The sequence below is a fragment of the Enhydra lutris genome, unplaced genomic scaffold (assembly GCF_002288905.1).
Source record: "Enhydra lutris kenyoni isolate GAN:26980312 unplaced genomic scaffold, ASM228890v2 scaffoldscaffold50, whole genome shotgun sequence".
Taxonomy (NCBI): domain Eukaryota; kingdom Metazoa; phylum Chordata; class Mammalia; order Carnivora; family Mustelidae; genus Enhydra; species Enhydra lutris.
In genome coordinates, this window is record NW_019154134.1 from 4,095,872 (window position 1) to 4,122,858 (window position 26,987).

Genomic DNA, 26,987 nt, shown 5'->3' on the forward strand with positions numbered 1-26,987 from the left:
GCTGACTTGTGCTTAGAAGTCAAGAAAGCCTTTTTGGAATGAATGACATCTCGGCTGAAACCTGAAAGATGGGTGAGAGCAGAAGAACGAACAGCATGTGCAAAGGTTCTGAAGTGAGAAAAGTCAGAACATCAGAAGAAGAAAGAGGACCAATGAAGCCGAAGAAGTTAACAATAGCCTTTAAGCCATGCTAAGGAGTAACAACTCTGTCTTGGAGGCAATTGGGAGACTGCTAAAGAATTTTGAGCAAAGGGGATAACTGGGTGGCTCAGTCAGTTAAGCATGTGCTTTCAGCTCAGGTCATGATCCCAGGGTCCTGGAATTAAGACCTGCTCCAGGATCTTTGCTCAGTGAGGAGTCTGCTTCTCCCTCTCCTTGCCACTCCCCCTGCTTGTGCTCTCTCTCAAAAAAAAAAACAGAAAGAAAGAAAGAAAAAGAAAAGAAAGAAAAAAGAATCTGAGCAAAACAAGTAATAAGATCATTTAGGAATTGGACATTTCCAACATTATCTTCCATACCATCCAAGAAAGACAGTGGATCTGAAAGCAACTGAGCTTCTCTCCAAAAATAAGTCTTTTGAGTCTCTTTCAAACTTTTCATTCTGTATGTAGTAGTTGTTGAAATGTCCAAAAATAGGTGCATCATTTTAGGAAAGATGAGAAGTTGCTGAAATTTCCGCAGAGCCATATAGAAGGAAAGAGTTGCTACTTTTATTATGCCATAAACGTAAGTGCAGCTTCTTTAGGTCTTTCTCTAAGGATACTTGAGCCCTTTCAACCCAATTCAGTTTGTTCTTTGTTTTTGGTTTGCTTGTCTTTGCTTTTGATCTTAAGACAAAATTGTCTTACCCTAAATATTTCAGCGAGGTCCGTCCATATATATGGATGTGGTTCTAGTACATTTTCTACTTAAGACGTAATACATAGCAATTATGAAGGGTGTGAAGTAGTAAAGAGAGAAATAATTGCAGAAGAATATGTATTTCTGTGCTAACAAATTCCCACAACTTAGAGGCATAAAAATATACACTTACCTCACCATTTCAGCGAGTCAGCACTCCCAGCAAAACCAGGTGGATCCTTTGCAACCAATGGGTCATCCAGGCCTGGGTTCTCATCTGGAGGTTTGACTGAGGAAGGATCCACTTCCAAGCTCACTGAAGTTGTCAGAATTCATTTCCTGTGGCTCTAAGAAGAAGGGCCCAGGCTTCTTGCTGGCTGTTGGCCAAATACTGCCTTCAGCTCCTAAACAGTGACTATCCCAGCTCCTTGCCGTGTGGACCTGTTAACACGGCCAGCAAAAAACAGAATCTGTAACAAGATGGGAGAGTTGTGTAGTCACTTCTCATCACCTTTGCCATGTTCTCTTAGAAATAATTCACTCCAGGGAAGGATATTACACAAAGGCATGAGCACCCCATTCATGTGGGGGATCGTGGGATCACCTTGGAATCTGCCACAGATGGATAAGGAAAGGAAAGGAGAGAGCAAAGGAGAAGAAAAGAAAGTGGAAGGATAAGAAAAATATATCTATGTTTATGTAATATTTATTACCTATGTATTATGTAACTCAGTACTGTGCCAGTTATCTTTGTGCATTTTCTAACTGAATCTTTCTCTGAACCCTGTGTGGTAGGTGTTACTATTATCCCTGTTTTACAAAAGAGAAAACCAATGTTCAGAGAAGTAAGTTTCTCGAGTTCACATACTGTAAAAAGGAGAGCCAGAATTCATACTCATTTCTCTTAGGTTCCACAGCCCAAGCTTGTAACTACTATGTCGTACTTAGGAGAGCAGGAGAGGAAAGAAAAAAAAAGAGGGGACAAGAGAGAATGGAGAAATAAGAGAGAACATAGTTTCCAAATAAATGCAAATTTGTTCCTAAAAGAGTTGGCAATCAACAAGGAAACCTGTAGGTCTACAATACTGTGCTCGGTTTCAGCAGGAAGCAGCCAATTAAAAAAATATTCTCTTGAGTTGAAGCCAGTGGGGCTATAGATGAATCTCGAGCTTCTGCACCCTTTGCTATCCCACCTGAGTTTTTCAGAATCTAAAGCTAAACACTACAGCCAAGCTATACCCAGGACCTTGGAGATGCCTGGCTTATCCAGGCGGCATCTATACCCATGTTCTGCCAAATGTCTGCGGGAGCACATCTGGGCCCAGGCGGCTGAGCAGGGCCTGGGCTTGTTTTTCACGGCTCATTTGCGATGTCCCATTCTATTCCTGGACGCTCCGTCCTTCGCAACTGACACTGGAGCTCAGTTTCCCAATAGCCACTTTAACTAGATGGCTCCAGAAGTGCTGCTCCGCATCCAGTCATCAAGCCCTTGGAATGAGTGGTTTTCCAACACTGGCTCTCAGAAGAAGGGCTGAGCAGGGTACGCCCCTGGCTCACCTCTTAGTGTCTTAAAGGGGCAGCAGATGCAGGCACCGCGGGAACCCTCCTCACGCGACACAAGGTGACTCACAGCAGTGTGGGGGAAAGGAAGGGTTTAGAAATTGGATCCCTCTTGCACCAGTTCAGGGCAGGCAGATAGGTGAATCCCAGCCCCCCACCCCAGCCACCTGCACTGTTTGACTTGACAAAGCCCTCCAGCTGGTTCCCACCTGCCCGGGGCAAGAGAAGGAAAACCACCCATCCTGCGGTTCACAGTCAACCCTGCCAGAGTCTAATCAAGCCAGACGCTTATATTAAGTTCAGACCTTATGCAGAGCACTGGACCCTTTCGGGGCAGTCAGAGGAAACAGAGGACATGCATTCTCACCTGGGACAGTGCCTGGCCCTGCCACTTGCCAGCTGGGGGCTGAACACCAGTCCCTGCTCTGTGCCTCACATCCCTTCTCCGGAGGTGGCGAAAACAAAAGGACCAATCTCCTAGAGACTATTGTGAGGCTTCCACGAGATCCTGCAGTAGAACACAGGACTATTTGACCGATAAATGTAACTTACACAGGCACTCAATAAGGAATAAATGGTATTGACTTTTTTAAATGCTGCCATGAACAGCATCCATAAATACATAATTATGCAGCTCCAGTAACATAGTAACAGATCACATATACACCAGTAAAGAGCCTTCCTTTGCACATGGTGGATTTTTAGTAAATATTTGGAACATTAATTGACCCAGAATATTAAGCAACTACAACAGAAAAGCCACTCATGTAAGGCCACATGGCAAAAGCTCGTTAATACATGCAGGACACTGCAGAGGGAAGAGGCCTCAGACTCCATCACCTCGGATTCCTCACACTCCATCACCTACTTATCAGCTGTTGATCCTCAGACTCCATCACCTACTTAACAGCTGTGTGACCGCCAGCAGGTTACTCTGCCTCTCTGAATTTCAAATTTCTTTGCCTATAAAATAACAGTAATACCTGCCTCATGGGCTGGTTGTAAGGATTGAACGAGATATTCAATCTAAGTATATTTCAGCCCAGCTCCTGACCCACAGCAAACATTTAATAAGTGGTGATTTTTATTAGCTGTTTTACAGACAAATAGCTTTAAGGAGGGAAAACAAAAAGGGATTTTCTGAAATGCGCTTGCGGAAGGGCCAAAATCACCAACTGCTTAGAAACCACTTTGCCTTCCCCAAATTGAGAGAAAGAATGCCTCTTTCATGTGCCTGAATGGGAATTTGAATAGTCTTGTTCTAACTGGCAAAGTCGATGAGAAATAGAAGCTATTATTCATTGACTGATAGAATATCTGAGCTGGATGGGATCTTAGACCAAATTAGCCAGAAGTGATAAAGCCACTGTCACCCAGTTGGCCCAAGCATGCCTAGAACATGAAACAGAATCTCATGTCCAAGCCATCTGCTTTACCCCAGGCTCTCTAGCTTGTGCTCCCCATGGTTCTCTTAAGTTAAAGGTCATTTGAGGCCATCCAGAGCTGACCCCACTGTGTGATTCTGGGCAAGTCCTGTCATCTCAATTAGCGCTTTATAATCAAGCACGTTGGAACAGAAAGTCCCTCTAAGACTTGCTCACTCACTCACCACTCGCCCGAGTCTGGCTCATACCCCTCTATGTCTAGGCACACACTAGGCAAAGTAAGGACTTGTTACAATGAAATACATTCATGTGATAACAACCAGCACATGACCTAGGCCAACCCACACCCTCATCTCATTTACACTTGAGAGAAATGAGGTTTGATGAAGGTCGGCTGGGCAATTAGAGGCAAACAAGTGATGAGTAAGCTGGGGCCAGAACCCAAGTCTTCTGATTGCCACCCTGGGGCTCTTTACTTTTTTTAATTCTTTTTTTTTTTTTTTAAGGTCAGATTATTTCCTGCACATGCAGAAGAGAGACAAGGAGCTAATGGTTGCCTATCACCTACCCTTTGTTGTGACCTATGTTTACTATTTCTCCATGGACTAAGAGGAAGGGAACTAACAGCTATTGAACATCAACTATATACTGTCCGTATCTTGCTTACGTTATATTCTCATTACACACCTTCAATAAAAAAGCTACTGCTTACTGAACACTTACTATGTGCTAGGCACTGTTCTAGAGGCTTTATGTGTATTTGTCCAAGGTGCCCAGCCAAGGATGTGCACATGACTCATCTGTCCAAAGAGCTATCCTCTCCAGAGATACACAAAGTCATGCACGGATGCGCGGTGGAAGTCTTGCCACCATCCGCATGCAGCTGGTTCCTATTACCATTCATTGCTTAAATGGCATAGCTAGATAGTGGTAGAGACAGGATTTGAACCCAGGTATTCCGACTCTTACCCCATCAGTGGCCTTCCTGAGAGCAGCTTGAGATAAACTCTAAAATTACATACACCTTGAGGACAAATTCTGACTGCCTTACTCGCTGACATAATCCCATTGTCTAAAACAGTGTCCGTGCACAGAGGCACTCAGTAAATTTTGTTGACTAACCGACCCCGTGAATGGCTTAAGTCACGATGATGGTAGATTGAGCTGGGATTTGAGTGCAGATTGCTCTGGCTTGAAAGCCCTTCTTTCCCCAGTTACGATCTGTCATTCTGGGTTGAGTTTATCTCTCATTATGATCTCTAAGTATGATTTTATTGATCTCTAAACTGGGAAAGTGGTACTCGGGAATTGGGGCTACAAAGATGGGTAAGATTTTGTTCGTTCTCTCAAAAAATATGAGATTGTGGGGCTCCTGGGTAGCTCAGTCAGTTAAGCGTCTGATTCTTGATTTTGGCCCAGGTCGTGATCTCAGGGTTGTGAGATTGAGTCCCCTCTCAGGTTCCCTGCTGGGTCTGGAGCCTGTTTAAGATTCTCTCTCTCCTTCTCCCACTTTCTCTCCTTCACCCCACCACTCACTCACACACTCTACCTCTCTTAAAAAAAAAAAATGGGATTGCAATTGTCTGCAAGAATTCATATTCCTGAATATTCCTGGAATCATAGTCCCTTATTTCTTCAAACAAAGTAAGCCCAAATGATATAAACCCGCAGTACATTTTATGCCTCTCCTATCTCCCAAACCCAGGATTATAGAAGTGGCCCACCAAGGTCCACTGGCCTCATTTAATTCCTTGCATACACCATTGGCTGGGTGTGTTCCTGGAACATTGCTGTAGGGAGAATAAGTTAAATCTGTACAAACTTGGGATAGCCAATCCCCTTCCTAGCTTCTCTAGATTCCTTTGAAGTGATGGCCATAGGTCCGTTTTTTTTCCCCCTGTTTTATTTTTAAATTATTTTTATTAACATATATTATTTGTTTCAGGGGTACAGGTCTGTGATTCATCAGTCTTACACATTCCACAGCACTCACCATAGCACCTACCCTCCCCACAGATCCATTTTTATATGGACCTCCTTTGTCTTCCTGCTTTCTCACCCATCTAAGGGTTTACAATAAGTGAGAAACTTACGTTCGAAGACTAGAATGGGAAAGTGGCGCTTCTAAAAGCAGCAGTCATATTCTGATCAGGAACAGTAATTCAGGGTTTACCTCATTCTCCTTCCTGGTTTTGTTTTCTATAATATTTCGGAGGCAGGAGGTAGTTCGAAGAGATGAGGGGTTTAAAAAAAAAAAATCTCTAAATTCATTAGTTGAACTCCACAGGACTGTGTGAGCAATCTCTTAATAATCCTACATCAATACGAGAGAAGTTGTAACTAGTTCACTTCATGTAATTATAGGGCAGCTTTCTGCCAGGCTTTAAAGATAGACTTTGAAATGTTTCTTTTTTCATTTGCCTCCTGCTGTGTGTGGGGAGCGGCTCAGGCTCCTGGGATACAGGCCAGAGCTAAATGGGGGCCAACTGGAGAGGGAGGCACCAAGCTTTGGTTCCTGTTTTCCTGTGCTCATACTGCTGGGAGCACAAATATCTTACCAAAACGGTCTCCTGTGGAAAGCTCAGGGCCTAGAACTCCTGCCTAAATCCTCTCATCTTTAGATCAGAGAATTGATAAAGCCACAGTCCTAATAAGCTTCTGGCAAGATGTACAGCAGAAAGCGTCAGATTTTGTACCAGACCGTAGTTCTTCAAGTAGGGTCCCTGACCAGCAATATGGGCCCCACCTGGAAACTGGCTGGAAGCGCAAGTTATTGAAACCCACCCCCAAAAAACCTAATTCTGGGGGTAAGGCCTAGCGACCCATGTTGCAACAAGATCTCTAGGTGAATCTCACGCACCATTAAATTTTAGAACCACTTCTGGGGACAGGATGTTGAAGAACATTATCCTACTTAGCTTTTGTTCGGGTGAGAGTCCTAACTTTTAGAGATATATTCCAACGATGCCTATCTAAACATGAAACCCTTTGGAGCTGAGCAGAGCACGTTGTAAATTCAGGCTCCAGCACTCACCAGCCATGGAGCCCAAGACGAGTTATTTGACTGCTCTAAGCAGCGGCGTGCTGGTAAGTGTTCAACAAGCAGCTGTCTGTGGGAAATGTCGTGTTCGCCCATTGCCATGGTGTGAATACTCCCATCTTGCCTAATTTCAGGCTACCCACATGATGGCCAGCCAACTTGAAAAATTCACGAAAATCGAGCCGTCCGCTTTTCCCATGTGAGCTGGTATCAGCCCCACTGTCTCTGACACTCAGTTTCCTCATCTGTCATATTGGTAAATTCTCGTATTTACCCCATAGGATTGTTGGAATGTTGAAGTGAAAGAATAACGAGAGTGGTTTTTCTTGAGCACTTCTATATGCCAGGCACTTAGTAAGCATTATCTCATTGAATTCTCACACCCATGAGATAGCTGCTGTTATTCCAAACATTGTGTATCAGAAAGAACTGAAGTAGCTAGTCCGCCGTCACACAGCCAGCTAGCAAAGGGGAGAGTCTGAGTGGGATTCCAGAGCCCGGCGGGGGGCTGGGGGGGAGAGGCTTGTGCGTTGACGTCTCAGCACGGTGATTGGCACAGAGTGTCACCCTGTCACCTGTAGCTCTTATGACAGACATGAACTTCCTAAATGCCCCTCCACTTTGGAAGGAGGGATCAAGAGTTCATACTAAATATAACTTCTCGGCCACAAAAGCCACATTCAATTTCTTCTGGAAGGGCCGGTGTCTCAGTTCATTTGGGCTACTATAACAAATACCACAGACTAGGTGGCTTCAAAACAGCAGCAGTGTACTTCTCACAGTTACGAATGCTGGGAAGTTCAAGATCAAGGCACCAGCGGGGTTGAGTTCTGGTGAGAGCCCTCTTCTTGGCTTAAAAACGGTGTCTTCTCAAGGTGTCCTCACAGATGGAAGGGCGAGGCGTCTCTGTGGAGTCTCTCTTGTAAAAGCCCCAATCCCATTCATAAAGCCTCCATCCCCATGACCTAAGCAGCTCCCTAAGTCCCCACCCCCTAAGACCATTATCTTTGAGGGGTTAGGATTTGAACAAATCGATGTGGGGGCCACACAGCATTCAGAGCATAACAGCTAGTTTGCCTCCTGGGACAGCTAGCTGTTGATTGCTCATAAAACAGGATGAGCACCTATAGATAATACACAGCCACAGAGAACACAGCAACTCAGACTCCTTTTCATGGAGTTGTAAGCTTCTCCTCCCCTCCCCAGATCAATGTGGTATATGTTTTTTCCAGACTTTATCTGTACTTGTATACCAATATATGTGTACATACAATATGTCGTTCCTTATTGGGTCATAGTAACGCGTTTGAGTTTTTTTGTTTTTTTTTACAATTTGCTTTTCTTTTTAGCCTAAGAATACAGCATGGACATCTTTCTGACAGCAGTCCACACCGATAGATCTCATTCTCTTAAATACGCTTAGTGTTCCACAGTAGGAACACACCGCCATTTGCCTAAACTATCCTGCACATTACCATCTTCTACATAGACTCCTGCATATAACTGTAGGAGAAATTTCTAAAACTCTAATTCCTGAGTCAAAAAGAAAATACAGTTTAAATCTTGGTGAATGTACCTAAATTGCATTCTCCGTGTGAAATTTTAAGCTGCCAACATTCAAGAAGGGAAGTGTCTGTCCATATTCTCAGTGATACTCGCATTCCTCAGATGATTTTTTAAAACTTTTTATTATGAAAATTTATAAACCTAAAAAGTAGAGAAATCAGTAGTAATGAACCACTGTGTAACCATCATGTGTCTTCCACAGCCATCACCATGAGGCCAATCTTAGTTCACCTGAACCTCACTCACCTTCTCCCCCTGCTATGTTCAAGTGAGACAGAGCCAGGCTCTTTCATCTATAAACAACTCAATAGACACCTTTAAAAGGTAAAGAAGACACAATTTTTTTAAAACATAGCCTCAATACCATTATCACATCTAAAAAGTCCTTGATACCATCAAATATCAGGTCGGTTTTCAAATTTACCGAGGTGTATCATTTTTTAATAATTGGTTTGCTCGAGTCAAGATCCACCAAGGTCCACATGTTGCATTTGGTTCATGTGCCTTTAAAGTCTCTTTTAATCTCTAGGTTTCAAACACACACACACAAACACACACGCACGCACTTCCTCTTTTTTTTCCTTCTCATGTATAAGAGGAATTGGGTCATTTGTCTAGTAGTTTCCCATTTTGTGAATTTTTCTTATTCTATCCCTGTGGCATCATTTACTATGCTCTTCAGCCCTTTGTATTTCCTGTAGTTGATAATTAGATCTAGAGCTATGCTGTCCAGTAGAGAAGCCACAAGCCGCATGTGGCCATTTAACTTTAACTTCAAATGGATTAAAATTAAGTAAAACCTCAAGTCCAGTTTTCTAGTCACATTAGCCACACAGCCAGTGTTCAGTAACCACATTTAGCTAGTGGCTACTGTGCTAGTACAGAATAGCCTGTTTCCATCATCACAGAAACTTCTGTTAGACAAAATGCTTCTAGTAGCATCAGCGGATCGTCTGATGATTAATAAATTATTTTTTTCTCATATAGGCTTAAAAGCAAAGATGAACACCCAGAAGTCTGTATTATTAGGCAGTCTCAGGTAATACAAGGGAAGTAGCTAACAGGTGCCAGACTCTACTCCACCTGTTTTAAGTGGCAGCTGCCTGTGTTTTCAGAAGATGATTAGATGTTTGTAATGAGTACCTCAGGTATGTAAGAGCTTTTGTGGTGCCAAAGGTCAGCAGCTCCCCAGCATGTAGGCGACCCTGATCCTGTTCTGCCTTCTCAGAGGAAAATTGAGCGTATCAATGCGAATCCATAGGACTCAGTCCTGCAATTATTGTAGGACACACTGGTTCCAGAATATTCCTAAATATTTCTCTTTTCTCAGAGGTGCAGGTGCTTCTGGCAGGAGCCTTCTTTCTGACTGTGTCTTTGTCTTGGCATGCGGCTGATGAGTGTATTTCATAGTATACCAAACAGGTTCCTCAACTAGCTTCTGTGACATTTTGTAAAGTCCAGAGGGGCCATAAGGATGTAGGGTAGGTGAGCAGCTACAGCCAATAATGGAGAATTCTGGCTGGCTGGCTGGGCATTTTAGCAGGAATCTCCACAGATTCCAATAAAACCTTAACCAAGCTATGAGGACATGGATGCTTTGCTAGGAGATAGTATAGAAAACAGAGCAGTTAGGGAGGGTGAGGAGACCATCCTTCATGGATTCATTCATTCTAGAAATACTCATAGACCCATACACTGTGCTCAGCATTAGGATCAGTGGTGAGCTAGATTGGGTTTCTGCCCTTACAAAATTTACAGTCTGGTCCAGAAGACAGATCAATACTTTAATACCATCTGACAGGTGACAGGATGGGGATAAAAAGCACATGGGAGAGATCCCTGAGCTGAACATGGATATGGAGGGACATATGTTTAAGCTGAGACCTAGAAGACAAGTAGCAGTTGGACAGAAAGAAAGAGTGGAGTGCAGAAAGAATATTCTGGGAAGAACTTAGTAGGCGGGCATGCATGGGGCACTGACAGTACACAAAGATGAATGGTTTGACTGCAGCAGGAAGTATGAGAAGAGAATGGCCAGAGTCAAGAGTAGAGAGCCCATCGGTTGACAAATGGAAAAAAAAGATGTGCCATATATATACACACAATGGAATATTATTCAGTCATAAAAAGGAATGAAATCTTGCCATTTGCAATGTCACGGATGGAGCTAGAGTATAATGCTAAGTGGCATAAGTCAGAGAAAGACAAATACCATGTGATTTCACTTATACATAGAATTAAAGAAACATAACAATCAAGCAGAGCGAAAACATAAGAGCAAGAAAGCCAAAGAGAGAAATGGACTCTTAAGTATAGAGAACAAACTGATGGGTTAATGGCGGGGGGTGGGGGGTGGGAGGGGAGAATAGGGGAAACAGGTGATGGGGATTAAGGAGTACGCTTGTCGCGATGAGCACCAGGTGATTATGAAAGTGTTCAATCACTATATTGTACACCAAAAACTAATATAACACTGTATGTTAACTAAATGTAATCAAAATAAGACTTAAAAAAAGAAAAGTACAGAGATAAGAACTAAGTAAATCCCATGGTATAAGCTGGGGCAAGTTTTTTCTTCCTATGCCTCGGTTTCTTCTCCACCAAACAGGCATAGTACTCACTATGCAATGCTGTGAGTAGAGCCCAATGGTGTAGCAGATTGCAAAAGTATTTTCCAAACTATATTCTAAAATCCCAGTTGTAGAAAGACAGTGGTTCTAGTCTGGACCAATTTTAGCTCTGGAATAGGTGTGAATTAGGGAGCTGGGTAGTGGTGTTGGAACAAGCTACTTGCTGGTTCACAAAAGACCATAGTGCACATGTCTTATGTCTTCCCAGCTTCCAAGTCAGTGATGTCAGTTCGGTAGCCAAGGTAGGAGTATTTACACCACGAAAACTGGCAAACACTGCAAATCAGAGCCATTTGTTTGTTTGTTTGTTTTTGAAAGCTGATTTATCAGCACACCACTAAGTGAGGGTGAAAGTCATGAAATGAGTAATAATTGGGCAGCAATTATCAAGGAATGTCCAGCCACAACAACAAAGATTTTCGAAGAGTGACTCTTAACCACTTTTTCTAACACGTGAAACAGGCCTACCCAAAGCCAGCCCTTAGGGAAGAGAACAGGAGAGCCTCTCCTCCATGCCAACCTACTCCCAGAGGTGCCCAAGGAGTGTCAGTGACAGCCGGGGCTCAGAAATGAGATTGGAGCCTCTCAGATCAACAGCTCCTAAGAGCTGCTTTCTTTGGCTCATGTGGCCAGCAGTAAATTGGATTTCAATGTTCTGAATAGGCGGAAAAAGATATCTCCTTGCTCCCTTATGCTCCCTTTCCTAGACCTGCCAGCTGGCATTTTTTGTCACTCATCATGGCTGCCTGCAGTGGAGATTATACACTTGGTGAAGAGGACATGTGGGAAAAACAGAGTCTTCAACAGTAGGAGTCTCTAAGGCAGGTGTCCATTGGAAAAACTGGGATATTGGAGATAGCTTAAAGCACATTTGAAATAATGGGGTTTTATAAAGGGTGACCCAGGAAAATACTATACTTATCTGTGGATATCTGTGTTTAACATGCTTGCATGCTCCTGATCCTGGAGAAATAACCAGCTGGGCATGTTAGAAATTTATGCCAGGACCAGAGAAGGCAAAATATCCAAGTCGGAGTTCAGTTCAAATGGCACGGTGTGGTGTAATATTCATTGATTCATTCATTCATTCATCCATTCATATATTCAACAAATACTTATTGAGCTTCCTAGGTGCTGCTAGAATGTAAGTCCCAGAAAGACAGAGATTGTGCCTCTCTTATTATAGGAATGTCAGTACATTTTTGTTGAATGAATGTGTGGAATGGCACCACTTTGCCAACTGTTAGGGGTATAAAGATGAATAAGCCATAGGCCCTACTGCTACTGAGTTCAAGTCTGGAGCAGAGACCCAACTCAGCCTTGGGGGCTGCGAGATAGTAAAGACTTTCTGAAGACAGAGAGGTAGTGGCAAACATACTGGCACCTATCTGGGAATGACTTATGGAGGAAAAAAAAAAAACTGTTCACATAATTTGCAGTATCTTGTATTCCTTTTGGGGGGGCAGGGAGAGAGAATCTCAAGCAGGTTCCATGCCCAGTGCAGAGCCCAAAACAGGACTCAGTCTCACAACTCTGAGATCATGACCTGAGCTGAAACCAGGAGTCAGGCACTCAACCCACTGAGCCACCCAGGTGCCCCAGTATCTTGTATTTCTAGGAGGATGACTGACTCTATCTTAGAGTAAAAAATGATTGCAAATAGTTTCTGGAATACTTCTATAGCTTAATCATCAGACATTTTCCATTTCTTGGGGACTTCTAGAAGGTTTTCCTAGATTCAGGCTTTGTACTTAAGTCACCCCATGCCCAGTGGGACAAATGGCGTGTGGGTCTTTAGCATCACTCACTCCTAACATGGGGACCAGCTCTATAGGCAGGCAGGTACTTCTTCTCCAAGGTCATGTCTGTCCCATTTGGTATAAATGAGAGGAATGCTCTAAATTTTCATTTGACAGAGGCAGACAAACTGTAGATTCACAGAAGGTTCTTATGATGAACATCTTGGCTTCAAGGTCGGTGGAACTGAAAGAAAAGAATTTTAACTTCCCAGAGCTTGCTGTTTCCAGCGAGGGTCATGCAGGCTTTTTCCTGTGGTATCAACAAATTAAAGTGCAAATAGGTATAAATATGCACATACACAACATGCAAGTTTTAAAGGATTGAGAGGAGTTAAGAAGCAAACTGTTTGAAATCAAGATGTAACTTTTAACAGGAGAAGACGAGCTCAGCCACCTTCGTGGTCCTCTTCAAAGGCATTGTCCCCAAGGTTCAGGGGTCACTCACAGTTGCTTCATGCTTCACCACAACGGCCTGCTAGAGGCACCTGTACTCCACCGGCCATTCTAAGGAGGACCACGTACACCGAGAGAACAGTAGTATCATCAATCCCCTGTTATCCAGGGCCCAGATAGCAAACCGTTACAAACATTTCATTCATTTGGTTTTGTCTCTTCCATTATCTTTCTTTCTGTAGGTATTCTTGGACCTTCACCTCAGCCTCTGTTGTGTTTAGAGTAGGAAGGAATGGTAAGAATTACCATGTTTGCTTTGACACTGAAGAAAGCGAGGCTCAGAGAGTCTCAGGGCATCACTCTTGGACACAGATGTGTAAGTCATATACCTCCTCTAGGGGCTCCCTCCATCCCCCAATGGCATGGCCTGGTTATCAGAAATGTCCGCTGTTTGCCTGGATCATACTGCCCCTAGACATTCCTCCTTCAGCAGCAGAAATCTTCACACGGGTGTGAAAGAGAGAATTTTGAGGGAGAAACTCAGTGTACATGTAACCAAGCTTTTTTTCTTTTTTCCCCTAGCCAGGGAAGGTGGTGGTGGGAGAGTCATTTGACTCATCTTTCCTCCCACTGCATGTGGGATTTGGCTCAGGCTCTCAAACCATGTGGAAAGAGATTCATTCACCAGGTGCCACACCTACTGGAAAGGCTCACTCTGGAAATGAGGATAATGGAAGGGAGCAGAGTCACCTCCTGAGACGAGTGAGCAAGTTCCTCCCCTTATCCCTCAGGCTCCCGTGTACCTCCAGCCCTCCCTCACAGGTGCCTTTGCCCTCCCAGCAGAAGAGATGACAATGGAAACACTTTGGTTCCCTGGGGAATTCAGTGCTATCCCATTGAACAGCTCTGGGACCTGGCACCCAGCCCATTTCAAAAGAAATCCCAGGCTATTCATTAAGAACTAGCTTATGTTAGCAGCCAGGGATATGGCTATGAACATGTCTGGAATTACCTCCTCTAATAGGGGAATGAGATCACCCCAAAGCAACATCAGAGAAATGTTTGCAAGAAAAAACGAAAGCATGCTAAGGGTGACCCTAAAAAGGGGCTGAGGACAGTGAATGGTTCTTTCTCTGCCCCCCACCCCCCATATAAATCCTGCTTCTTTCACTTTTTCCCTGCTATGAGAGCCTTGATAACCAAGGAAGGAGGCAGGAGGAACCAAGGCAAAGAAGCATGCCATATCCTGGGTACTTGACTGATATTTGATTAAGAGAGGAAGGCAGGAATGCCGTGCCCACCGATTAAAAGTGGCAGGAGATTGATAATTAAGTATAATGCAAAGCTGTGGTGTCTCACCTCTCTATGTAGGACTGGAAGAAGAGAAGTCTGAGACAAAAGACTGAGGGAAGGTGATACGTAGAGAGAGACATACATGACAAAAGTCGCCAAGCAGAATAAAGTTTTAGATGTAGACATAGGGCCAATAGTAAGAACCTTCCTTACATTGGTTTCCTTCCCAGGCTTCATCATCCTATTCTTTTCCTTCGTAACACTTATTGCAAATTTTAATTTATATTTAGTTATAAGTTTAATCTTAGTTTCCACAACTAGGCAATGCCTGGCATAGCTTGCCCTCCAAGGTGTATTTATTGAAAGAATGAATGAATGACAAGTAGGGCTGGAAAAGTGAGGCCAGAAGATAGAACAGTGAATTCATCTCCTCTTGACTCCTTTGGGCAAAATCTCGAAGCATCCTTATTTATTGAACATGTATTATTTGCCACCATTCTACAAGTACTCTGTGATGTATCTCATTAGTCCTCCCAGCAAACCCATGAGGAAGTGTGTTCATAGGTCCCCAAGACCCCCCTCAGATTCAATGATTCAGTGGAAAGGCTCACAGAACTCAGCAAAGCTGTTACACTCACAGTTACAACTTTTTACAGTGAAAGGACACAAATTAAAGTCAGAATCAGAAAAAAACACATAGGGCAAAGTCCAGAAAAGACCAGTCACAAGCTCTCAGTTGTTCTCTCCCAGAGGGGTTATACAGACATTTATTTGACTCAGCAACAATACATGACAGCACTCATGAAGCACCTCCAACCGAGGACACTCACCCAAGACCTGATATCCAGGGTTTTTATTGGAGGTCGGTCAGGTAGGCATGTGGTTGACTTTAGTCTCCATCCAACTCCTTGAGAGGTCAAGGTTCTACTACGTGACTCAAGCTGCCCACCGTAAATCACATTGTTAGCTTAGACTCTCTGCTATGCCCCAAAGCCCCAAGTAAACCAAGTCTCTGAACCGGCAGGATATTCCAAGGGCTTAGAGATTGTCTCCCAGGTCAGCTGCCAAACCTTTCATTGGAACAGCGAGCATCTGAATAACCCAGACTTGCTGAGGGTAATGCACAGAGAGGTAGGATGCTGGTCCCAACTTGTGGATGACCTGAGCTAAGGATCATGAAGGCTAAGTGATTTGGTCAAAGTTACAAATGCCAGAATGCAAACATCCTCCTTGATGCTAACATCTGCGTTCTGTTACACCCTTGTATCTCCCTTAAACAAGTAAAATTATCTCTGAAGAAAAGAAATTCACACAGAGTATCTCATAAACCTGGCCTCAAATGTAAATGTCCAGATTCAGGGATTTCCATTGAGGAAGAGCATAATACTGTGAACCTCTGGTGATCTCAAGCCCCCAACTAGCAGATGGTCATGATCCTGTTGAACACTGGGGGGGTTCTTCCTTCTCACCATAGAAGACAAAATGTGTGCAAAAGGGCCAGCCAGCACTTTCTAATGTACACTCCATTGCCCAAAATCTGTTCCAAAAGGATTATCATGGTGAGGGAGAAAGGCAGCATGGCCCAGTTGGCTAAGCAGCGAGTAGGAAGTTAGGATCTAGGACAGTTAGTTGATCCTTTGTCTCACCAGTAGGGTAAAATCCCTTTATCTTACCCAGCATTCCCCAAGCCTGTTCTGCTAATCCTGCAAAGTGGTCCAGATGCAAATACAAAACCACATCGGCAGATAAAGCTCCTGAGAAGCCAGTCAGCAAAGAAATCTATGTGACTTTGTTTAACTCAACGTTTCCTGAACTTGAATATGGAACATTTTTTTCGAATGTGTGTAGGACCAAATTATTAAAAATCAGGACAATTTGGAAAATATCGCCAAAACTCTTTTTTATTTTCCAGCTTATGCCAATAAACCTACTTTCAAGTTATTATTATCAGTTATACTTATTAACCTTGAATATATCCCTCTCCTCCAGGAATGGCAATTTCTGGATATTTCTCGATTAATTCATTCATTCTTTAAGCATTTATCAAACACCGTCTAGTCTTCAGGTCTCAGAAACAGATACAGAGGAGTTTTAGACACACATCCTGAACTCTCCAAAGAGAATTCATAGCCCAGTGCATAGTAACTTGAGCCAAAGGCCAGGGTGTTTTTTTTCTTGGCTCCATTCTCTAGAGATGGGCGATCTCATGATCAGCTCAGGGAGGGAAGCAGTTAGCTCAGCATGTTGATTTTGCCCCACCTGATGCCAGGAGTAGAGAGAACCAGGCCAGATCCTTTCTAAAGCAGTGGGAAGTGTCACTAGTCATGGTGAAGAGCTCATTACGTGGTAATAAATGAAGTTCTCATCCCGGCTTGGCCTTTTCCTTTATACTGCGGTGGTTCTATTCCACTTGGGCTCCTTTTCTCCTACACTGTTATCAGTCCACATGCCTCCTTATTTTCAAATTGGAAATAAGCTCAGAGCTCATTAACAGCTATACCTCCTGCTGTTTCTGGATTCTACTATTTGGAGATTTCGTTGTTAGGTAGTCTTGTTGTTTCCAGGTTCTTAATATGTGCTAGTCAGGACTTATTCAAGTGTCAGAAAATAACTGAAGTAGTTTAAGTAATAAACAAAACATTGCAGATATGGTCTTATTTAACGAAGTATCCTTCAAGCACATCTGGATCTCGGCATTGAAATTTTATTGTCAAGGCTTTTATCTATCTAGTTCTCTTATCTATCTCTATCTCTTTCCTCTGCCTTCTGCAGCTTCATTCAGGAAGATGTGTCTATCGGTTGGGAAATACCACCACTAGTAGTCCAAGGCTTACCTCCTCAAGGCTTATGATCCAAGAGAGCGTTTATATATCAAACCTCAGAGAACATTCCACTTAGCCCTGTAGGAGGCAGTTGACTGCACTGCACAAAGCACTATGTGAGGGGCATTTGGGTCCCCTGGCTAGCCCGGGCCACAAACTCCTGTGTGTGTGGTATGACCGGAGTGAATGCCAGGCCTATCGGAAAAGGGAGAGAAAACATGTGGTTCCTCAGAGAAGGAATGCTTGCCAGAAGTTCACTACAAACGTTCATTACTACAAAATGCCACTGCTGCTAATGTCTCTGCATGACCTCGTTCCCATGTCTCTTGGTTCCATGCATTATCCCTCCATCAAAAGCATGGCCCTCGTGGCTTTCAGACCCTACTGTGGTGACAAATGAATAGACATAGAAGTCTTGAGCCTTTTGAATTATAGAAAAGGAAAGCTCTTTAGGCACATGCAGGCTTTCATTGGATTCTCTGGCTTTCAGAAAAACACCAGGAAAAAGAGTTTGGGAATGACCCAGCTTTGAGACCTCCACACCCACTTTATCACCATTCCCCCCTCGCACGTACACCTATAGAGACAGAAAACAATTGTGGGTGATAAAAGCTATTACTAACAATGTCACGGGTGATAGCTGATGTGGAACTCAGAGTCATTTTCCCCTGAGAGAACAGTTGAGAACTGGATAGAATCAACCAGCTGAGTCTCTTCAGGTGCTTAACTTTTATGTGAGGGCTCTGGAGTTCAATAATTCATGCTAATGCATCCAGCAGCAAGCAAATTGCATTCACACTCTATTCAGATTTTGATTTTGAAACAGAGCCCCAAATGAGTTTTATGATGGAAAAACATACTTGGTGACTTCAGCTGGATGAGAGAGAATGAGCGTGCGAGGAGCAGCAGGCCTTGAGGTCAAAAGAGCCAAGTCAGTCTTGGGGATGCCACACATTGGCTGTGTGACCTTGCATGATAACGTTGAACATCTCAGTACTTTTGTTTCTTCCTCAATACAACAGGGTGATGCTACCTACTTTAGAGGATGTTGAGATCATATGAATGACATAATATATAGAAATTGAAGTAAATATTTCTGTGAGACAAATTTCTGTGGCCCATCAGTACCACAATAAATGTTAATTGCCTTCCTCTCTTCAGATTCTTTCCCCCTCTCTCTGCACCTGACCCCGCCCAACTCAGTTTACAACAGGAAGCCAGTGGTTCCTGTAAGTATGAATGTAGAGCTGAGAATACCACGGCAGACTGAAGAGAAAGAAGGTGTTAAAAGTGGACTGACAATATGCTTCCACAATACTTACCTCTACTGAGGGGAGATGGAAGAAAGACAAAGATGGTCAAGCACTTAGTACTGTCTCAGGGTTTCAGAGTTCATGCATCTGCACAGAGATTTAAGGACTGTATGCAATTTCAGTTTTAATATACTTGCTTAGTAGTCATTAAAATACACTGCCACTTGCACTGGAATGTCTTCCAGAAAAGAGAGAAAAAAGGCAGATTAGCCATTCACAAAGCCTACAGCGATATTCCATTGCTCCCGTTTTAGTTAGAATAAGATGTAACTCAGACCAGGGGCATCAAACTTGGATGCTAAGGGAGCTTGGTAAAAATACAACCAAGAGATTCTGGTCAAAGAGGTTTAGAGATGAGGTCCAGGAATCTGCATTTTGGACATCTCCAAGGATTCTGTTATAGGTCAACCACAGACTTGAATTTGAAAAACACTGGCTGAGTGGTTAAGAGCTTGAGCTCCACAGGATAGACAAATCCCACCTCAAATTCTAAACCCACCACTGTCTACTTTCAGTTTTCTAATCACAGTTTGTCAAGATCTATTGTGGAGTACCTAGCACAATGCCTGGCATATGGGAAGGAACACTCACTAATACTAGCTATTGATACTATCATTATTATGCAAAGTTAAGGGGGCTTCAGTGTTTTTCTTTCCTTAATTTTTTTCATTCTTCCTTCCTTTTACAAATGCAAAATAACCATGCCTTAGGCAAGATGGATATTTATTTAGGTTCCAGACAAAAGTCTAGAAGTCAAAGTAGTCCAGGAATTGTCTGGCAGCTCTGCAATCCAGATTACTTCCTTCCCTCTTTCCCTGTGACCTTCATCCTCATTGTTCAAGATGGCAGCTAAAACTCCAGCAATCATGTCTGCATTGCACATAGCAAAATGCAGGAAAGGAAAGAGAAAATCAGTCTCTAGGGAATGACATGTCCTAAAAGTTGCTTATGCCCCACTGGCCAAAAAATTAGCTGCCTGGGGGAGGCACAATTCCAAATGTGACAAGCGTTCCACATGGCCATGTACCCCCCAAAAATGTGATTTATATTACAATGGAAAATTGGAAGAAGAGGGGACAACTATTTTTTTTTTAAAGATTTTATTTATTTGACAGAGAGAGATCACAAGTGGACAGGGAGGCAGGCAGAGAGAGAGAGAGAAAGAGAGAGAGGGAAGCAGGCTCCCTGCTGAGCAGAGAGCCCAATGTGGGACTCTATCCCAGGACCCTGAGATCATGACCCGAGCTGAAAGCAGAGGCTTAACCCACTGAGCCACCCAGGTGCCCGAGGGGACAACTATTAAACTAGGAGTTTAACAGATTCAGGTCATTCTTCAGAAATCCTGTGCTCTCATTCTGCTTCTACTTGTTTATTTCTCAGATAAGAAACTTCTCCAAGAAGGTAGTTGCATGGTTTGTTGATGATCCCACTCAGCTTGGCTTATTTTCTTCCTAAATTGCTCCCATATCTTTCACTTCTTATTCCCCAGTTTCATTCATTTTCTTTCTACTGTCCACTTTTTTTTCAAATTTTTTAAAGTAGTTTTGCACACCCAACATGGGGCTCAAACTCATGACCCAGAGATCAAGAGCTGGATGGTCTACTGACTGAGCTAGCCAAGCACTCCCCTACTGTCCAATTTTAATAGACAATATAATTATTTCATTGTAGAAGAGTTAGAAAATATGGCTAAGCACTTAGGGAAACCATTTTTTTAATATTCAAAAGTATCAACACTTAGCAATAACCACTCTTAAAATGCTGATATAGGGGCGCCTGGGTGGCTCAGTGGGTTAAAGCCTCTGCCTTGGGCTTAGGTCGTGATCCCAGGGTCCTGGGATTGAGCCCTGCAACCATCCGGCTCTCTGCTCAGCGGGGAGCCTACTTCCTCCTCTCTCTCTGCCTGCCTCTCTGCCTACTTGTGATCTCTGTCGAATAAATAAATAAAATCTTTAAAAAAAAATGCTGATATATGGGGCGCCTGGGTGGCTCAGTGGTTTAAGCCTCTGCCTTCAGCTCAGGTCATGATCTGGGGGTCCTGGGATCGAGCCCCACATCAGGCTCTCTGCTCAGCGGGGAGCCTGCTTCTCCCTCTCTCTCTGCCTGCCTCTCTGCCTACTTGTGATCTGTCTCTGTGTCAAAGAAATAAATAAAATCTTTAAAAAAAAATGCTGATATAGCCATCCCAGGTAAAAATATACATATGTACTTACAATGAAAGCCTAGTTTTTTTTGTTTGTTTGTTTGTTTTTAATTTTATTTTTCCTAGTTTTTATTTATAACAAAAACAACTGTTTTTAACCTCTTCTATTATACTTAGTATATATCATGAGTAATTGTCAATGTTATTAATTATAGATCCACATCATCAATTTTAATGGCTACAGGGTTTTCCATAATTTATTCAACCAATTCCATTTATAATATCCACAGCACTGTGCTAAACCTCCTAGTGCACACGTCTTCACTCACTTGTCCACTAGTTTCCCAAGGATGAGTTGCATTCCTGTGGTTTTCTACCTCCCTGGGCTCTCCTTACTGTGTCCAGGGTCTAGCGGAAAAAAAACACTGCTCTAACATCCCATCAGCAAGGACTGCTCAGGTCTTGTCTCTACCTCTGAAATGCTTGAAATTCCTTTTCAAATGAACATTGCAGACTCAGAAGGTTCCAGGAGAACTGAAATACTGCCTGCTTACCTCCCCTTATGAATAGCAAGATTGCCCCTGAGAGAGGGGGCTACTTTCCCCCACTGCTGAGGGAAGCACAAAATACAATACAATCCCAGGCGACATGAAGGACTAATAAACGTAAGCTACTAGAACTTACAGTCTGGGGTGCCTGGGTGGCTCAGTACGTTAAAGCCTCTGCCTTTGGCTCAGGTAATGATCTTAGGGTCCTGGGATAGAGCCCCACATGGGCTCTCTGCTCAGCAGGGAGCTTGCTTCCCACCCGCCCCCCGCCCCCGCCTGCCTCTCTGCCTACTTGTGATCTCTGTCAAATAAATAAATAAAATCTTAAAAAGAAAAAAAAAAAGAACTTGCAGTCTGCCACTCTTGACTTCAAGCAAAACCAAAGTGAGGCTGTTTCTGCGTGTAGAAACCAGTTCCGATTAGGGAAAAAAAAAATGCACTTTACTAAAACAATTATTTAGAGAGACAACTAACAAATGACAGTTCTTTAGCTGATTTTTTTTAAAAGCAATGATTGATTTCTGACTAATTCTTTGTCTCAGTGCTTCCTAATGATCCAAACACTAATGACGTTTACACTTTTTGGAGGCAGCTGAAGACAAATTATGTTGCATCACTGCCATATAGCACTTTCTTTTTTAAAAAATTACCTTACTTATATATATATTTTTTTATTTTAGTAACCTCTACACCCAGTGTGGGCTTGAACTCACAACCCCGGGATCAAGAGTTGCATGCTCCTCCAACTGAGCCAGCCAGATGCCCCTCCTATAGTACTTGTATTTTCAGGGACTTTTCACCTCAATTTACTACCCATCAACCCTGAGGAATAGGTAGAACTGATATCATTAGCCTTTCCTTATTATAGCCATCCTGTAAGAGATGCCATTTAATGGGCCCATACTATGTATCAAGCAATATGCTAAATACATTACAAATATTTAGGGCACCTGGGTGGCTCAGTTGGTTAAACATCTGCCTTCGGCTCATGTCATGATCCCAGGGTCCTGAGATCAAGCCCAGCATCAGGCTCCCCGCTCATCAGAGAGTTTGCTTCTCCCTCTCCCTCTGCCCCTCATCCCTGCTTGTGTTCTCTACTTCTCTCTTTCTCTCTCAAATAAAATCTTTAGAAAATGCATTATAAATATTTAGTCTTCATGACTACCCTAATGAAGTACATATTTTGTTATTACGACATTTTATAAGTGGATATGATTTATGACACATTAAATGACATGACTGCGGTCACATGAAAGGAAAGAGGTAGAGCCAGAATTCCCAATCAGTATTCAGGCCCCCAAAAGAGTCACTGACTCACTCAAGTCCACACAGTTGTGGAAGTCCAAAATCCTGTTCCCTGCATAGTGATTAATAAGAGGGGCTCTGGCCCCCGCCCCTCTCTGTCTTCTCTGCGCTGGGAGCAGCTCTTCTGCCAACAGCCCCTTGTCTCCTGAAAATGTACACCGGTACAAAGTTCGTCTCCACCTACTTCTTGGGAAGGAGCACCTCTCAGCGTTGAGCTGGTCACCAGCTACAGTGGTGCTAAAACCCCTGGAGACACCTTATAAGACCATCAGCAGCTTGACAGCCCCACGTCCCCTGACCTCACTCATTCCTAGCCACAGCTTCCCAACAAGCGCCATTGCAAGTGACATCAACACAGCAGCCGAGTTCACTGGGGCTGGGGCTGCCATGGTAGGGGGGCTGGCCCCAGGGCTGACTTTGGGACTGTTTGGGAGCCTCGTCATTGCTTATGGCAGGAATCCCTCTCTGAAGCAACAGCTCTTCTCCTGCACTGTTCTGGGCTTTGCACTCTTGGAGGCCATAGGGATCTTTTACCTGCTGGTGGCCTTTCTCATCCTCCTCACCATGTGAAGGAGCTGTCTCCACCTCCCTTAGGTTTTCCTCCAGTGTCTCATCTGCCATGTATGTCCCTTTCCCTATCCCTCCCCAGGCAGCCTGCAGAAAGTGGTTGACTCAGGGTTTGACAGAGGGAAGACAAATAAACACTGTATTAATAAGAAAAAAAAAAAGAAAAGAAAAAAGAATAGGGACTCTGAAATCCTGTAGCCTGAGTTCAAACCCCGTATCTTTGCTTTCCCAGCTGGATCCCCATAGGCAAGGTACTAACCCACTCTGTGCCTCAGTTGCCCTACTTAGAAGAAGGGGTAATAAGAATGTCTATCTCAAAGGTTCAAGAAGATGATCCACATCCAGCAGTAAGCACATGGGAAGTGCTCAGTGGGCAGTTTTACTGTTATTCCTTCTGTCCCCCTCGCCTGTGAGCTAAGGATACATTTCATTGGTCTGTGCCACTGCAGGTGCCACGAGCAAAGGCCGTATGTAACTACCGAGGGCAGAATCCTGGTGACCTGAAGTTTAATAAGGGAGATGTCATCCTTCTCCGGAGGCAGCTGGATGAGAACTGGTACCAGGGGGAGATCAATGGAGTCAGTGGGATCTTCCCAGCCAGCTCCGTGGAAGTCATCAAGCAGCTGCCCCAGCCACCCCCACTTTGCCGAGCTCTCTACAACTTCGACCTACGAGACAAAGACAAGAGTGAGAACCAGGACTGCCTGACCTTCCTCAAGGTAAGATTCTGGGCACCCATGGAGATCACGAGAGACTACAGAGAGACTGTGGCAGAACCTGGAGTTGTATAATACTTGCTGATTTTAAAAAAGTATACGTATTTTCACATGCATGTTTATATGTAGATATGTGTGCACATGTATGTAATGTGTGTGTGTGTGTGTGTGTGTGTGTGTGTAATTCAAAACTAGATGGAAGTTGCCAGAGAAATTAAATGAGAATTTGATGGAAATCCTTAAGCCTTACCTCTTGCAATGACAAAAGTAAGTATTCACTCATTCACTCACTCATTCATTCTATAGTCATTCTTTTTTTTAATTTAATTTAATTTAATTTTATTTTTTTTTAAAGATTTTATTTATTTATTTGACAGAGATCACAAGTAGGCAGAGAGGCAGGCAGAGAGAGAGAGGAGGAAGCAGGCTCCCTGCTGAGCAGAGAGCCCAATGCGGGGCTCGATCCCAGGACCTTGGGATCATGACCTGAGCCGAAGGTAGAGGATTTAACCCACTGAGCCACCCAGGCGCCCCATCATTCATTCTATAGTCATTCTTGAGTACTTCTTCTTTGCAGGCACTGGGGATGCAGTATGAAAAAGTCACAGTTCCTGCCCTCAGGCAGACTAGTGGGAGAGAGAGATAAGCGGACAAAAATTTACAAATACATTTTGACAATGTGCTGGGCAAAATACAGCTCTTACCTCTTTATGTATCTGTAAGGCATTCTTGGTGGCCAACTTCTGAGGCTCTCATTCCACTCTTTACAACATTCTATTTTATTATAAACATTGTATTCAAAGCCCTCCAAACACACAGTAAGATAATCATACCTTTATATATGAATAACCTCTTACAAGATAATATTTTCCAAGCACATTAATTACCCTAATATTTTCTTGCCTCTTTTTTTTTTTTTTTTAATCAGATAATTCCTCACCGTGTGCAAGTAACAACACTTTTTCTAAAGTCTGGACTACTTTAATTCTCTGTATTCTGTATTTATTATTCCTTAAACATTTAAATTCCTTCACAGAGGCCAAAGTTGGGGTGATTTTTACTCTTTGCTGTTTGCCATAAGTGCATCAAGTACTAGAAGTGGCTCTCGTACAGTAGCTCAGAAAAGGTCTTCTATTTTGTAAAAGATTTTTACTCCACCACCATCAGAAATGAGATTTATTTCACATTGCCTCAAACTAGATAACATCACTGTCCTCCATATTTTGAAATATTGATCATTATTGTCTTGGCACCTCAGAGTGAGTTCCTCTCACTCATGGCCACCAAGAATGCCATGGAAGGTCATTCCATGACCCAAACTGCAATGTCTGTGCTTCAGTGACACTTAGAGGAAGGGCAGTTTAATCCCACAGATATTTACTGAGTATTTACTTTGTGCCAGGCATTAAGCACTGAGCTCTGGAGACACCACTGGAAGAAGGCAGAGGCAGGAATCATTATTTGTATTTTTGCCGCTCTCTGGGAATTTGCAAAATTTGTAAAAACTTACTCCACCTGCCCATTCATTCACTGAGCCCATCCATGTGCCAAGCTGCCCACTGGGGGATAAAATGATGTACCATTGTCCCTACCCTCACGGAGCTGGCAGACTAGTGGAAGGAACAGACAGATGAATGGGAAATTATGACAAAGGAAACAGAAGAGAGGATTTGATCTTCTGGAAGCTTTGGAAGGCTGCGACTACACTAGGAAATTTCATGGTCTTCCTAAACTCAGCAAGTCCAAATTAAACCCAAGCTCTTCCCTCCCAAAAGCTGCTCTTGTCCTAGTGTTTTCTATCTCAGTAGATTGTACAATTTTTTAAAATAAATTTTATTTATTTATTTACAGAGAGAGAGAGAGCACAAGTAGGCAGAGCAGCAGGTAGAGGAAAAGGGCAGGCTCCCCGCTGAGCAAGGAGCCCAACGTGGGGCTCGATCCCAGGACCGCAGGATCCCAGGATCGTGACCTGAGCCGAAGGCAGTTACTAACCAACTGAGCCACCCAGGTGCCCCTAGAGTGTACAATTTACTCACACATTCACTTATTCATGCATGGACAATTCATTGAGAAATATTTACTGAATGATTACTAAATGGGAACCACTGTATTGGGCGCTGGGGACACAGAAATGAGCAGAGCAGACAGAGGCCCTGAACACATGGAGTTTATAGTCTGCTGGGGTAGACAGGCCTTAAAAATGTTATAACCTATAAATGTGTCGTCGTAAATTGTGATGGGGTAGAGAAAGCTAAGAAAAAGTGTAATGCAATAATGAACTCAGATTTGGATTTACTAAATTCCTGAGAGACATGAATCAGAACTTGAGAGCAACTGGTGGATAGATATTCAGATTTGGACTGACGAACAGGTATGGAAGTGGAAAGGCATTCCTGATATGGTATACAGCGAAAAATCAGTGTGTCCTCTAGGACTTCTTTTGTATGAAATATAAGGCTAGGCAAATGAATGTATATATACGCATTTACTAGGAGTCATAACAGTGGGTACCGCTTGCTAGATGATGGGTAAGGGCACAAAGGAGGCTTGTGGGTGCTGGAAATGTTCTGTATCTCTTGATCCGGATGGGGTTTCATGAATATAGTGGGTGTTAACATTCATCAACCTTTACATCCAAACTTTATGAACTTTATTGTATGTGTGTTTGTTTCCAGCAGAGTTTTTAGGAATCAGTGTATTTATATGTATATATGTTTTATCTTCATAGAGAAGAATCGGGGCATGTTTTATCTTCATAGAGAAGAATCGGGGCGGGGGGTTGTTAACAATGGCTGTATCTATATTGTGGTAGAATTACTTGTTTTGTTTACTATATTTTCTCATGTCTCTAGAAATCTACATGTAATTTTTTTTTTTAAGATTTTTTTATTTTTGACAGAGAGAGATCACAAGCAGGCAGAGAGGCAGGCAGAGAGGCAGGCCGAGGGAGAGGGGGGAAGCAGGCTTTCCACCAAGTAGAAAGCCCGACACGGGGCTCGATTCCAGGACCCTGAGATCATCACCTGAGCTGAAGGCAGAGGCTCAACCCACTGAGCCACCCAGGCGC

At 43.3% G+C, this 26,987-nt stretch overlaps 1 protein-coding gene and 1 pseudogene across 1 annotated transcript in view; both read left to right on the forward strand.

Moving 5' to 3' along the window:
* LOC111156952 (SH3 domain containing ring finger 2) overlaps positions 1 to 26,987 on the forward strand; it is a 123,830-nt gene that overhangs the window by 28,596 nt on the left and 68,247 nt on the right. Inside the window, exon 3 of the mRNA XM_022518123.1 lies at positions 23,654 to 23,923. Within this exon, the coding sequence (XP_022373831.1) occupies positions 23,654 to 23,923 (270 nt within the window). The remainder of the gene's footprint in view (positions 1 to 23,653; positions 23,924 to 26,987) is intronic.
* Positions 6,825 to 23,207, forward strand: LOC111156888 (annotated as a pseudogene).